Source organism: Stegodyphus dumicola, chromosome 8 (assembly GCF_044657685.1).
Source record: "Stegodyphus dumicola isolate Sdum_Otavi_A_Nest chromosome 8, ASM4465768v1".
Taxonomy (NCBI): Eukaryota; Metazoa; Arthropoda; class Arachnida; order Araneae; family Eresidae; genus Stegodyphus; species Stegodyphus dumicola.
This window is the reverse complement of record NC_140775.1, coordinates 31,214,208-31,230,322: the sequence shown is the minus strand read 5'-3', so window position 1 is coordinate 31,230,322 and position 16,115 is coordinate 31,214,208. Positions and strand designations below refer to the sequence as shown.

Sequence of the window (16,115 nt, the reverse complement as noted above, 5' to 3'; positions counted from 1 at the left end):
GTGTTAGCTTATATTATAACATCAAATTTATACAGGTCCATAAAAAAATGTTTTATTCTGAAACAGATCAGGTAATATAACTATGCGAAGCCCGTTTATTCTACGATGGGCTGACACAACATTATTCAAAAAGAAATTATACATAGCACAGCAGCCTTGTCTCTACCAGAAATAACATATGTATACTAGAACATACGCCTAAAAACGTTGATATAATTAGAAAAATATAACTTTACAGAAGTAAAGTAATGTATTCTTACCTCTCTAAAATACATCCAACCTTAAAACCATAAAAAAATCAAAGTATTCTGCTTCAGAGTTCGCACAACGTAAGAAGCTTCAGCAATCAGCAAAGAGCCACTGCATGCGTTCCGAAGTTTATTATGACCAGAAGTCGTGACGTCACACGAATTTTCGAACCGCGCGCTTAGGCTTGAAGTAGAGTCAGTGTTGGCGGACCTCACTCTCTTTCATCCGCCTCCCACACTCCTTTCACCCTTCTCTTTCTCCCCCCTCCCGATCTTTATCAGAAGTCGAGTAAAAAGATGTTTCTACATCTTGACACTCGAGAATAAAATACGATCTGTGTGTGTACATAACTTTCTTTGGCTCAATGCCCCATGCTCCACTTATTTTTTTTTTACTGAAATATGGCTATGTATTTAGGTGTTTTGGCAACATCAAGTAATGAGTTGTTTTGTTTACCGGCTTTAAACGCATGTGACTGTACGTGCAAGCAGAGTGTGTAGAAGCATTGGTGCTGTTTTGAATTCATTATTTATAAGATGGATGATCAGGTATATAACCTGACTTTCCTTCTAAATTATTATACAATAGATTAATTACTGTGTAGAGGGAAAAAGGCCTCATTATTACATATTTAAAATATCTTTCGAGTGCAATTTTATACATTTTTTATAGTGGGCTGAAGTTGCATACAAAATTATTTTATTGTTTTACATCATATTTATTTATTTTGTAGTCTCTCAGTTGCATATTTATATTTAAAGGAGAGTGTCTTAATACATTTTACAGCGACTAGTTCCTGAAGTTAAAAAATTTTAGTCGTTTATTACTTTGTAATTTTCGCCTTCGATAATGACTATGCCTTTCTCTGTTATCCATAAAAATGTACTTCCTTTGGAATTAGTAAATATTCTTTTGCTAATTTATTGATTAAATTTAAAGCTTTGATTGAATCTCGGTATTTATTATAATTGATCTTGCTACTGTGATGTATGGCGCATTTACCGTGCACTGATTACACATTAAACGTGTCTGAAATTATAGTTACGAGATCATTTACTTTTGTTCGGGTATACTTCTCTAAATTATAATTTTAGGTTAATTTCTTTTCAGTGACATGTGAGGCAGAATCATATTTTCTTGTGAGTCATAGATTTCTTAAAACGAATGCAAAGAATCAAATTTTTTCGTTGAAAAGAATTAATATTTATATTTTAAATACCATGTTCTTCATGGAAAAGATAAGAACCAGCATTCTAGTTCTTATTAAGCTTTCAGTGATTTACTAAAACTTCATTATTAGCAAGTTTTTGGAAAAATCTGCCAGTAGTAACATTCTAATTTGAAGAGAAGCACACCAGTTCAATATTAGGCCAAAGAAAGCAACTTTAGATTGATGTGGAGTTTTGAATTAGCTGATTTTGAGGGTGTTTAGTCCCTCTTTTTCAATATATATATATTTTCTTTTGCAAATATTTTGTTGTATTGGTAACAAAATATATTTAGAATACTTTTTATAATAAGTCATACTGACATTATTGAAAGGTAAGAGAAACAAAAGATCTTGATAAATGATATAAGATTTTCATAAAGAAATATATCTTGTTCTTTCCAACATATTTTGAAACTATAATAATTTATGAATAATAAGTAGCATTGTATTAGGTCCCAGCCTTCATAGCTATCACAATATTGCTTGAAACAAAAGGGAAGCTATTATGTATTTCACAATACGTGGGGCATTCTGATTATTCATATACAGTCAAAAGTCGTTAATTCGGACCTCAAAGCTACAAACTTTCTGCACATGCGTCGCATTGACGCATGCGCGTAAGACCTTTACAGCTGCGAATATGCGTGTGCGCATGCACGAAATACGTTTACACATGTGCGTTTAATGTATAACAGATGGTATAAGCTAAGCTAAAATTATCTAGTTCAGCTAATGTTGCAGATTGCGTTGTTCCTTAAACTTCGAATTGGATCCGGCTTATTATTTTTTGCAGACTGTTAAAGCAATTTTATAAAAGTAAGCTTGAACTTTTGATTATGTCAAATAGAATTTCCGATATATATTTACTAATATGTAAAGGATCTACAAAGCGAAAGTACGTTTCGAAGTCCATTAAACAAAAAGTGGAATTGCTGCGAAAAATGGATAAAGGCATATCTTTTGTTTCTCTAACCATTCCGAAATCTGTTTATCAATTTCATGCTGCTCTGCAGCCGGTGGGGAAGGGAGGACGCCGCAGCGTGCAATGAATTGGAATTTGATCTGTCAGCACTATCCTTATCTTCAGGGCAGATGTTTTTATTTTATTTGGCTTATAATTCCTTACTAAATGTAGCATTTCATTTCCATGTACTCCGTCTTTGATATGATTTAAATCAAATTCCTCGTCACTGTAATTCACTTCCGATAGTGAAGAAAGTGACACGGAGGTTATTGAAAACGAAAAAATTTCGATTGACAAATTAGTCAGTATTCTCGACACAGTGATTATAGGACTTGAACAGTGGAACTTTGTAACTGAACAAGAAATTATGTCTGTTTATAGAATTAAAGTGAAAGTATATTATCACATAAAACGAAGCAACTTAAATAACTTACATTGAAAGAAATCTTTAATAAAGTAAACAAATAAATATTAAGCTTTTTTTCTTTTGTAAATTTTGATACCTTTTAGATCATAATTGTTCTTTATTTCATAAATTACGGTTTCATATTTTTAATTTTATAATTTCTGCATGCCATCTTACGAGATTTAAACTGATGATCTATAATCCAGAAAAATCAATAATCCGGAATCGCCGAAGTCCCGACGAGTCTGGATTAACGACATTTGACTGTATAAAAAGTGTAATAATAATAGCATATGTGTGTGTTATTACTGATTAAATTACTGTTTTAACTATCACTGTAACATTTGTTACTAGGCATTGAATCATTTTACTTATTTAAAGTTATATATTCCTTATAACGAATGGACTTCGTTTTTTTTTAACATAATTCTATATTAACTGTAAGTTATAATGCATTAGTGATATATTTTAATTTTCATGTTTTCTATTCACTAAGAATTATTAAATTTCAGGTATTTAGAAGCAAGTTAATATTTGCCTTTGCTATATTTAATATCAGAGGGTCCTTTGCTATATGTGCAATAAATTATTAATTTTACAAAGATAAAATCTGTAAGGAAAGTTTTGTACTTTATTAAAAAATACTGGATCTTTTTATCATTACAGAGTAATAATAAATGGTTTTCTCTAGGAAGCTATGTGCACCCAATTTTATTTTTCCAGTAAGAAAACATACTTTCATCATCAGCTCATTTCAACCGTGGTAAAATTTTTTTTACTTACGTATTAGCAGAACCATTTTAGAAGAAGTCGACAAATTTTCAGAATGTGCCAAACTGTGGCAATCATGCACATAACAATTCTGTTTTAATACACAATGTTGCCTTTTTTAGAGATAAATTGTAATATATTATTTAGTTATTGGTTCTTTTTAAACTCAGTTTTAAAACTGACAAGTTTGAGATTTGGGTGCAGTGAAAGAAATTGCAGGAAAAGAGGATTTTGTTCTAAAATTGGTAAATTAAACAGTCAATTTGTATTTGTTTGATCACCGTGTAATGTCTACAAAAGAGCTAAAGAAAACAACCTGCTTTTAAGTAAGCTTATTGATTGATTTTTGGAATAAATATATAATTAAAACATTAAATTTATATGTAATAATTAAGTTTTTTAGTGGTAACTCATCATTCTTTTATGTCTGTAAAATATCATCAAAATGTATCCAGGTAGTTAAGCTAATACGCAAGTACCAATTTTTCTAAACATTAGAAATATATCTCTTAGTTACCTATTTCAATAAATCAAGATCTAAGTAATAGAATGATAAATTTTAATTTTTTTGACAATATTTACTTTGAAAACAAAATGTAAATATATTGGCATACAGTTGGCAGTATTGGTTATATATCTTTGTATAGAAAGTCATCTGTTGTATGTTGGTAAAGATCTAAAAAATTCTTCTCTTCTGAAAACATTCTATACAATAATCAAAAAGATACTGTAAATCTCAGTACTTAAGCATGTCATTTTCTAATAACATACATAATGATACTTAAAAAGTTATTGAAACTTTTTTATTCTGTTATTACAAAATGTCATTTGAAACGTCTAATAAGATTGCTATTATTAAATCTATTAATGAAAAATTAATTTGAACAAAAAATAATATTTGTATATAATTTTAAATTGAGGCCCCCCAGGGGCAGTGGCTAGCGCATCATGCAGCAACACCACAGGTGCAGGGTTCGATTTCCGCTCTGGGCAAGGTCGACTCAGCCTTTCATTTCTTGGTTTCCATCACTTGGGTCGATAAAATGAGTTCCAAGTTTCATTGGGGACTAAACACTGGGGGTCCTGCGACAAGCTACCCACTTGTTCAGTGCATATACTTACGCACCCTGGGGCCTACGGTCAAGAAAGCAGATTTCAGGCACCGCAGGCTTTGTCTGGTACTACAGTCAAAAGTCGTTAATTCGGACACCCATAATCCGGACCTCAAAGCTACAAACTTTCTGTACATGCGTCGCATAGACACATGCGCGTAAGACCTTTACGGCTGCGAATATGCGTGTGCGCATGCACATAATACGTTTACGCATGTGCGTTTAATGTATAACGGATGGTAAAAGCTAAGCTAAAATTATCTAGTTCAGCTAATGTTGCAGATTGCGTTGTTCCTTAAACTTCGAATTGGATCCAGCTTATTATTTTTTGCAGACTGTTAAAGCAATTTTATAAAAGTAAGCTTGAACTTTCGATTATGTCATATAGAATTTCCGATATATATTTACTAATATGTAAAGGATCTACAAAGTGAAAGTACGTTTCGAAGTCCATTAAACAAAAAGTGGAATTGCTGCGAAAAATGGATAAAGGCATATCTTTTGTTTCTCTAACCATTCCGAAATCTGTTTATCAATTTCATGCTGCTCTGCAGCCGGTGGGGAAGGGAGGACGCCGCAGCGTGCAATGAATTGGAATTTGATCTGTCAGCACTATCCTTATCTTCAGGGCAGATGTTTTTATTTTATTTGGCTTATAATTCCTTACTAAATGTAGCATTTCATTTCCATGTACTCCGTCTTTGATATGATTTAAATCAAATTCCTCGTCACTGTAATTCACTTCCGATAGTGAAGAAAGTGACACGGAGGTTATTGAAAACGAAAAAATTTCGATTGACAAATTAGTCAGTATTCTCGACACAGTGATTATAGGACTTGAACAGTGGAACTTTGTAACTGAACAAGAAATTATGTCTGTTTATAGAATTAAAGTGAAAGTATATTATCACATAAAACGAAGCAACTTAAATAACTTACATTGAAAGAAATCTTTAATAAAGTAAACAAATAGATATTAAGCTTTTCTTTTTTTTTTGTCAATTTTGATAGCCTTTAGATCATAATTGTTCCTTATTTTATAAATTATGGTTTCATATTTTTAATTTTATAATTTCTGCATTCCATCTTACCAGATTTAAACTGATGATCTATAATTCGGAATCGCCGAAGTCCTGACGAGTCCGAATTAACGACTTTTGACTGTATTCGGTTTCGAGAGCCGTAAAAAAATTGTAGCGTAAATGTACGCGCAAAAGCACCAAATCTAGCAAATGCGCCCATCTAACAGCACGCCAAATCTAGCGTACACGCTGATTTCAGATTGCGTAAGTTTATATAGTTCTATATTTCTTAAGACGCCATTGAAATACTAGTTTAATTTTTAAATCCGTTTTTGATTTTAAATCCTTTTTTGATATCCTATGGATTTAACAATTTGGGAATTGCCCATGACGAAAAGTCACCAATAGAATTTTGGGTAAAGATCAGAATCACCCACTGCTTGATGCATTTTTAAGAATTGCACATACTCTGTATCCATGTGCACATTGACCTATTTTCACTTAAAAAAAATCCTAGAATTGCACAAAAATGGCACTGCGCACACCCTTTATCGATGTACGCATCGACCTGTTTTCTCTTAAAATGTAAAAGAAAATTGACAAAAATCCAATTGTTTTTACCCTTGTAAAAAGCGGCAAACAAATAAGTGAGCGATTCTGCACTTTACCGAGAATATTTTCAAAGGAAAAGCATCATTCATTATGGAAAATTATGTTTGAACAACCAACGAGATGAAATTATGCTTTAGCGATAAGTCGGTAGCGAAATAGCAATGCAGGCATCCATTCAGTTATGTTTAGCAATTTTTATATAAATTATAATAATGATCTCAAATAGTTATTTACTCTTATGCTTCCATTCAGTCATGTTTAGCCTTTTTCATATAAATTATAATAATGAAAAAGTATTATATGAAATTAACTTTTCATCTAAATTAAAACATCAATCTTAAATAGTTATTTACTATTATACTTCCTTTCTTGCCGCAATTATTAGGGTTGCTGCAATTATTTTTGGCAGCATTGGCATCAACAATAGTTTGGCGATTTTTTACGGCCCTCGAAACCGAATAGTGCCCTTTGTCCCATTAGGGCTGTTATGCCACTGAGTTTAGTTTTTTAATTTTAAACTATCATATTATAATTTAAAATTATTTATATTAATATTTCAGATTAGTCCTATTATTGAAACCTACAAAACGTTGTCTTCGGTCCCAACCCCCATATCTGCCACAATATTGCTTGAAACAAAAGAGAGGCCATTATGTATTCATAGTACATGGAGTATTCATGATTTAATAAAAGCAGAACAAACAAAGTTTTCTCAAGATTTCATTGTGGAAAGAACATCAGAAAAATGTAGTGTTTTATTTTGTGGAATACCTCAAGATATAACTACAAAGTGAGTATTTTCATAATTTTGAAATTTTACATGAATTATTTGTTATGTTTAATATTTATATAGAAAGATTTTAAAATTTTTATTCATGTACAAAGCTTTTCATTTCTCACTTTTTTCATTTCGTTTTATGTAGCTCTCTTTCTGCGTTTGCTGAATCCAGCAAGAGACAAGCTGTTCTTAGAAAATCTTCTAATGATCGTGTATTCTTAGAAGTAAGCTAGTTCACGTGGCAATTTTCTTTGCAGTTGAGAAGTTCTTTTATCTGAAACAGTGTGTTCAATAATATTTTTAAATGTCATTATGCATTTCAAAATTCTCAATTAATATCTGTTGGTAACTGCAAAGGGCTATTAAGTGATAATTTGTAATTTGTAGTTAACATGCAAATAAATTTTAAATTTATGTTAACTGTACATCAAACTCAAAAGATTCCACAAAGATATAGTAATAATTCCTGAGTGATATTGTAATAAAACTGCATATACAATACAAACTATGAAATCCAGATGTCCAATATTTCGAATTATCTAAAATCCAGATTTCCATATCACCAGCAAGCCTTATCTTTAAGAAATTTTTTTAACGCTTTATGTTTGCGCATTTGATATTTTTTCATAATAAAGCATGTGATGACTCTAGATTCTTAATTTCACTTTGGCAGTGATGCCAATATGGGGAGTCATTATTAGTCCAAACGGATTTGAGTCCCGAAGGACTATTACTTTCGTTTTGGCATTTTGCATTGGATTCCTATAAATGTCCGTTCACTTTTCAAACTGTTGCCACAAAATGTTAAAGTCCTGCATTATGTTTGAAGAAATTAAATAATGAAAAATCTGCATAAACGTATGTACATTTCTCGCATTGTGATAGACCAATGGTATCTAGAGGACCAACGGTATTTCATATTCTGCAAAACTTTAACGAATTTTTGGGTAACAAACTCAACGATTTAAAAACGAGCAATGGCAACACTCTACAGGGGGGAAAAATGTGTTTTATCTTCAGCGCGTCGAACTGTGTATCAGAAATTCTAAAGATATGCTCATTTTAAAATTATTCCGCGACATTGCTATTGAACTAAATTTTATGGTTTAAGTGCAAAGAACATGATATTTAATAGATAACACACAAATATATTTAATAGGTAACACACACTTTGTGTGTGTTACTGTCACACACTGTGTGTGATATTTAATAGGTAACACACAAAATGTTAAAAAAGCTCCCCTTTGGATGTAATTTAAAATATGAAAAATTTTGGATTTTTTTTTTGTTTATATATATATATATATATATATATTTGCTTTCATCTATAACTATCAACACACTGTAGCTTGAAAAATGACTCACACAGCAATGCCTAAACAATTTTTTTTTAAAAATTGTTAATTAGTTATTGAATACCAGAGAGCATGGTAACTTTTATGTTGACATGACAGTTGGCAATGGTTATAGATTTCTGCTAACTTTTCTGCAAAGCTAGGTTAGACTGAATTAATTAAGTAACTCAAAGGCTGTCTGCCTATGGGAAGGGATGCCTTCTTGGAAGAATTTTTAAGGGAAACTTTCTTGCTTAAGGGAAACTATCCATGTTACACATGGTAAAATCCATGAAAACTCCCATGTTGCCAGGATTAGAAGCCGAGACTAAACAACAGTGTTCAGAAACTTTCTGTGAAGTGAGTGATGAGGAAAAATATAAGAAAAATTCCTTTTCATATGCAAGAAATATATTTTGTAAAGGCAAAGGATTACATTTAGTGCTGTTTGAATTGAGAGAAAAACTGGTTTATTATTCAATTAAGCACAGAACTGGTGCCAGAGCTAGTATTGCTGCCTCAGGTGGCAGAATTTTAGAGGCAAACTTTTTTTTAGACAAGCATTCAGCAAGGAAATAGAGGGATAGTAAAATTTGTAGAACTTAGGGTAGGGATTCGGACATAAAATTTAGGGAGGCACTTAGAAGCAGAATTTTGAACCTGAAGAGGCTGCACCGGGCCGAAAGATGTCTAGCACTGGCCATGAATAAGCCTTAAGTATACGTGGGAATTTATATATTCAGGAATCAGATGTCTTAAGCATGTGCAGGAAATGGGAATAGTAAATAGCTAAACTAAATAAAATTCAGTGCTAACTTCATCAGAATGTAATAGAAAAAAGACAAATTTTAATTGCCAATCTCAGGGTACATCACCTAGGTACTCTCAGGTACTCTCAGGGTGTCTAGTAGAGGCTAGCTAAGCTTTATGATATTAGCCATGAAATTGAAGCTTTTTAGATATCGCAAGCAAAAAACGAAATTCGCAGCAAAAAGGAAAAAGTGGGTCCAAATCTTGGACTTTGTACTGTATGTAGTTGTAATGAAAGTTTTCCGCAAAAAACATTCTTAATAAAGTTAGAACAGAAACACGAAAGCAGTACCTTTAGTTGGACACTAATCACCACCCAAATCTATAGTTTTCTGGCAACATTTTGGTAGTTTTTCAAGGCCTTTGCCCCAGAAACTTTGTGGCCGTGAGTCAAAAAACAGATCACCCTCATTTCAGACATCCTATGTAGAATGGAAGATAGTACCAGCAATATGTAGCTGCAGATGTGAAAAAAAGTAGAAGTCCGAAGGAGCGATGTCGGGGCTATATGGTGGGTGTGACGTAAGATCACATTTGAGCCCATACAGAGTCCAGTGAATGCAGACACATGTGTTCTTGCATTATCTGGTTGGAACATTATCTTTTTGTGCCGGAACTCAGTTTAACATTCAACATTTTCCCTTAGTAGCAGCTTCAACACGGACTAGCATTTCCCTGTACACGTTACTGTTGAGAGTTTTTATCTTTTTCCAGATACTCTTTGTGGATGGCAATCTCACCAGATACAAAGCAGGATTTTTTCATTAATCAAACTGCACATTGCAACGTTGCTGACGGGCTGACCAGGTGCAGATTAACCCCGTTTTCAGCCTGTGTTTTTAAAGTAAATCCACTTTTCATCACAAGTGACGAGCTAGTCCAAAATTTTGTCCTTGCACTGATATTCGAGCAGATTAGATTGATTTGAGCAGCCCAAACACATCTGTCCTTATCTGCTTGAGTCAGCTCATGCAGTATCCAGCGATTGAACTGTTATGTAAAGTTTATGCGATCCATAATGCAACTAATGGACATCACTGACATTTAACTCCTTAGCAAGCTCTCAAGTGGTTGCATACTGATCTTCTTCATAAGTTCTCACAGGGGGTTCTTATCAACATTAGTTGGCCTGCCAAAATGCTCTGCTTCTTGAATGTTATAATCCTTGTTTTTGAACTTTCGGTAAAAAACCTTCACAGTGTTATATGATACAACATTAGTACCTAAAGTTGTGCGCATGATTTGATGACATTCTCTAGCTGACATTCTGGAACAGAACTAGGAGTAAATAATGGTTCTAATCTGGTAGCGTGATAGTTCCATTTCAGGTACCTTGTACTTAATGATAACGATATTTTTTTACAAATTTTACAACACAGTGTTCTAAAACAAGTCTCTTTCTTTCAAATGCTTAACAAGATTCTTTAGCCAGTGGCACTTGGTGTGGTATTCTAATATCATTCCTAATATGGTTATCTTGAGACCACGTTTTGCATACTGTAGTAATATGATATGAAGCTAAATCCTGTTCAAATATAAATGCTTTATTATCTTGGAAACATTCATGCGCAAAAGATTTCAATTTGATATTTCTTTTACATATTTTTGGCCTTTAATATTCCCATTAATCTCATGAATTCTCCCCATATCTTTTTATATCGTTAAGCCCCAGATAATGTCACTAATTGGATGTTTCATGGTAAATATAATGAAGTAAGGATGCGAACCTTCTAATTTTTCTTGCTATGTTCTTTATGCCAACACTACCAAACACTGATATTTTGGTCTCATCACTGCAAATTATGCTATCTCATTGCTCTGCAGTCCAGTTAACATAAGTTTTTAGCTCAGTTTAATCTTTTCATTTGTTTGAGAGATAAAAATTGCTGTGTTGCAGACCAAATTACTGCAGTTTGTGCCGAACCCTACTTTTGAAATTCACTTTTGGTTGTGTCATTTCCCCTCAGCTGATTTTCTTACATCAGCTAGGCTCAGTCTCTTAATTCTTCTGTCATCACTTGGTGGGGTGCACTTCCCCCCTACTTTGACCAGTCTAGTTTTGTAGTGACTGATTTTTCTTAATGCTGCTTCAAAAATTTAGAAATATTATTTTTACTGTATGTTTTCATTAATTTTAATTATAATTTTCCCACATTTGTAGCCTTATTCACTTAATGTAATTTTATTACATTGCTTTTAGGTAGCTAGCCTTGCATTATTTCTTAAATTGTTATGTTTTCAAAGCTCAATGAATTAAAGAACACAAAATAACTAATTATCATGATAGCAATGTCATAACATACTGACCCATATCTTCCTCTGAGTTCCAAAGCATGACACAATTAGACAAGCCCATGAATCGAGACTTAGGACAGAAGGGCTAGTTCATAGAGCTTTTTTCCTGAAACAGGAAGTGAGGAGTGATAACATAGTCCTTTTGACACTGACTGCAAGTATGCAATTCACAGCAAAAAAATGAATGTTTTAAATTTGAAGAAACAGCGTTAAAAACTGTGCATGAAAAAATAGCTTTAATTTAGAAGAGAAGGTGTTATTACTGAAAGCATTTATAATGTTTAAAAAGTTAATAATACAGTACTAAGTCCAAACTCCGCAAGCCCATTATCCGGAATGATCTAAAATTTGGACCTCAAAACCACCAACAACGTTTTATCTAGTAGGTTTTATGCATGCACATTTGATTCCCCCTTCCGCGCATAATAAAACATCTGGAGAATCCTGATTTTTAATTTCATTTTGACACTAAATAAAATACCTTGTTATTGAAGAAACAATCATTTTAGCATAAATTTGTATGATCAGTAATTTGGCTCCATTGCTGCGTATCTGCTTGGCACACATATCAAACCAAACTTTTCACATAGATACATTGTTGATGTGATGCCAACCTGGTGAATCATTATTTATTATGCTTTCCTTTCATCACCATATGTTTATAAAAACATGACAACTTGAGTAATGACTCATGTAGTGATGCCTTAACATTTTTTTTTTTTTTTTGTTAGTAATTGAATAATAAAGGAGTATGGTAACCTTTTATGTTTTGACATTACGCTTGGTTATGATTACAAATTTAAGTTAAATGCGTTAAAAAGTGTTGAAGAGGAAACACTTACCAAAAATTTTTTTACGTATCTAAAAATAGATTTTGTTGATGATACTCATAAGCCCAAAAATTACATTTAGGGCTATATGAATTAAGACTAACCAATTTGTTATTTATATAAACCCAGAACCAGCGCCAGGGCTTATATGACTCACTCCGCACTGAGTCACAGAATTTAGGACCCACAGAGACTGCATCAGGAGGTAAGATATCTGGCGCCAGCCTTCAATAAGGCTTAAGTATATATGGGAATTTATTTATTCAGAACTTTGATAAGCCTTAAGCATGTGCAAGAAATAGACCTAAGTATAACAAATAACTAAACTAATACATTTCAGGCTTAATTGTCTCAGTGTGCGATAGAAGCAAGATAAAATTTAATGGAACAATTTGTCATTAGTCGTCAAGCTCGTGATGCATAGCCAAATATGTACAGTAAAGGATAGCTAAATTTGATGATGATAGTTGCTAATTTTAAAGGTTTTCGGATATCGCAAAACAAAGATGAAATTTTCCAGTTTGCAGATTGTCTAAAGAAATGTGTAGAACCAGTAATAAATGATGATGATATAAAAGAAGTTTTTCATTATGATGACAATGCTTCTCAATCATTAATCAATTAATGAATGGCGAAATCTGTAGTATGGTTTTATATCCAGAAAATACTGCTACCGATAGTAAAGAAAGTGACAGAGAAGTTACTGAAAATGAGAAAAGGTCGTTTGACAAGTTAGTCGGAATTCTCGAAACAGCAGTTGCAGGACTTCAACAATGTAACTGAACAAGAGATTATGTCTGTCTACAGAATTAAACAGAAAGTATTAGCACAAAAAACGGAGTGACTTAAACAACTTCCATTGAAAGAAATGTTTAATAAGGTAAACAAATAAATATTACGCTTTTGTTTGTAAATTTTGATACACTTTAGATCATAAATACTTCATTATTTCATAAATCACGATTTCATATTTTTAAAATTATAATTTTTACATGCCATCTTACTAGATTTAAACTGATGATCTAATATCCAGTAAAATCCCAAATCCGGAATCACCGAAGTCCCAACGAGTCCAGATTTTGAATTTGTACTGATTTTGTAATTTTAAAATAATTGATAAATGCACTAAGTTGTAGGTTTTTCTCCCCTATCATTTATTATTAAATCATGAAGGAAAAAACTATGGCATTCATCATCTTTTCTTCATCTGCATATTATACTTTTAAACTGGGGGAGGGGCACCTTAGTTTTGAATATGTATGCCAATTTTTTTTTTTCTGCAGCTAAAAAAGAGGAATTTACATTTGAGTACCCTTGAAATTGATAGTTTTATTCAAAATTTAATCTAATCTAAGATTGCTTTTTTGACCTAATTAGGAATTTTACATTAGCATGTTTCTCTTCCGATTTGACATAATGACAGATATTTTAAAAATAATTCTCTAAATTATACTCGCATTAATACACATTAATACATTTATTATGTTTAAATAAGTGCACTATCATTGTCTTAAGTTTAACAAAACAACTTTGCTCACAGTATCTAAAGATAATTACTTAATCTTTCAAAAGTGGGGCAAAGGAGGAAGATCTTTCTTATGCAAAATTATCTTGACATTTTATGATTATAAACTACCTAAAATGCTGAGCTACTTTGTTTTTTACAAATTATGATTGCGTTCTTGTTTATTTTTATAGCTAGGGCATTCAGCAATATATACATTGTCATTTGTGAATTATATTTTAAAATAATTTGTATCTGATTTATTATTCCTATCATCATTTTTGTAATTAGCCTCAAAAGGAATTTTCTTCAAATTTAATTCATGTAGTGTTTCAAAAGTGCTTTACATTATTTTTCTTTTCTTGACACAGTATTCGATTTTAACAGTTTCTTTCTCGGCAATCCAAGCAAGTGACTTTTCATGTCATCTTCACAATCACTGCATAGAAAATGTTCACTACAAATTCTTGCATTCTTCACATTTAGAATCTTATCTTCAACACATATATCCATTTTTTTTTTTTTTTTTTTTTTTTTTTTTTTTTTTTCCAAAAGCAAATTATCCTTTGGAAAAATACATGGGCTAATGTACAATTTGAAAGTAGCTGACGAGCAGCAGTTAAAAAAAAAAAAAGAAAAGAAAAAAGAAAAGAAAGGAAAAAAAAAAAAAAAGAGAGAAGCAGGATTTTTTTTTAACAAAACAAAATTTGTTAATTCAATTAAAATATTTGTAAAAACATATGAATAAAAGTAATGCAAAGAAGAATATGAAATTTATTCTTATATTTTGCCTGAAATCTAAAAGTTGGTAGCTGCAAGCTATTTCTGTTGGTTACAATTTAGAATTCAAACAGACAGCTAAATATTAAAATTTTCAAATTGGAATTTATTCAAATAATTGTAACATATTGAAATACTAAGTAAGTTGCTTCCAATTTAAACTAAAAAGAAATATACAAAACTTCCCAAGGAGAACAAAACTTGAGTATAAATAATGACAACATATTCTCTTTCTTTTATTTATTAGATTTTTCTATGATGCAAAACAGAAAAATAATATGTGTATACACATTCTTGTAAACATCTTTGTTTTTTGCTATACCTTTCATTTGTACCACTTCATAATGTTTCAATTTTCACTAAGTTTGTAATCTTGGAGGGAAATTACTAAAAAGTATCATCTCAAATTGTAGATACTCATCGGCAGTCTGGTTCTTTTCATAGACTTATTAATTTTTAACTATGACAAAAAAACTGTTCTCATTTAAATGAATTCAAAAACAAAGCGAGTATTCTTATTGCAAAAATTCATAACTTACCATATTTATCTTTTGAAAAGTACTAATAACAGTAATCAAATTTGTATCTTAAAGTCTGAATAAGATTTATATCACAATGTAAATTAATTAGCTCTATTTCTAGATTTTCCAGAGTTTCATTCATTTTTGGTAATGAATATAATGTAGAACTGGACTCCAAACCATTAAAATCTTAAATTTTCTTCAAATTCCTGTCATAATAATGCTAATCAATTTATGGGAAATGTATTTGCAGGCAGCATAAAATTACTTCGAAGGTCTCATGGGGTCCGTGGCATGCCAATTTGACTTTGAAACTGCTTTACTAGAAAGCAATACATGTGATTAAAATTAATTTGGGATGTCCACATTGCTAGTTTTAAACAGGCAAAGTTAGAGCAGATACAGCATAGTGACGTCAGATTACTTCCTGTAAACTCCCCCTACGAAGATAGCGTCAGCGAGGAATCGCACAAAGTAATGAGCCCTTCCCTTCCACCCTGTGTTGAATGCTATCATGACGTGATTGGCTCATTCTCTAAACAAAAAAGATGCCTGCTTGGCTTTCTGGACACTCATGATCATCAGATACAATGAAATGAAAAAAAAAATTAATTCCCAGAAATCTATGTAAGTTGTGCTCTCTATTTCTGATTACAGTCAAAAATTGTTAATCCGGACTCATCAAGACTTCGGCGATTCCGGATTATCGATTTTTCCGGATTATAGATCATCAGTTTAAATCTGGTAAGATGGCATGCAGAAATTATAAAATTAAAAATATGAAACCGTAATTTATGAAATAAAGGACAATTATGATCTAAAAGATATCGAAATTTACAAAAAAAAAAAAAAAAAGCTTAATATTTATTTGTTTACTTTATTAAACATTTCTTTCAGTGTAAGTTGTTTAGGTTGCT

General features: G+C 31.8%; 1 protein-coding gene across 2 annotated transcripts in view; it reads left to right on the top strand.

Annotated features, from left to right (window-relative positions):
• Positions 1 to 578: 578 nt before the first annotated feature.
• LOC118200104 (acylamino-acid-releasing enzyme-like) overlaps positions 579 to 16,115 on the top strand; it is a 91,791-nt gene continuing 76,254 nt past the window's right edge. The window contains exons 1-3 of one of the 2 annotated variants that reach the window (XM_035372027.2): positions 611 to 797; positions 6,907 to 7,136; positions 7,270 to 7,348. In XM_035372027.2, coding sequence (XP_035227918.2) covers positions 786 to 797; positions 6,907 to 7,136; positions 7,270 to 7,348 — 321 coding nt within the window. In that variant the 5' untranslated portion in view covers positions 611 to 785. Of the gene's footprint in view, positions 798 to 6,906; positions 7,137 to 7,269; positions 7,349 to 16,115 lie in introns of both variants that reach the window. The other variant, XM_035372028.2, reaches the window with a different exon arrangement.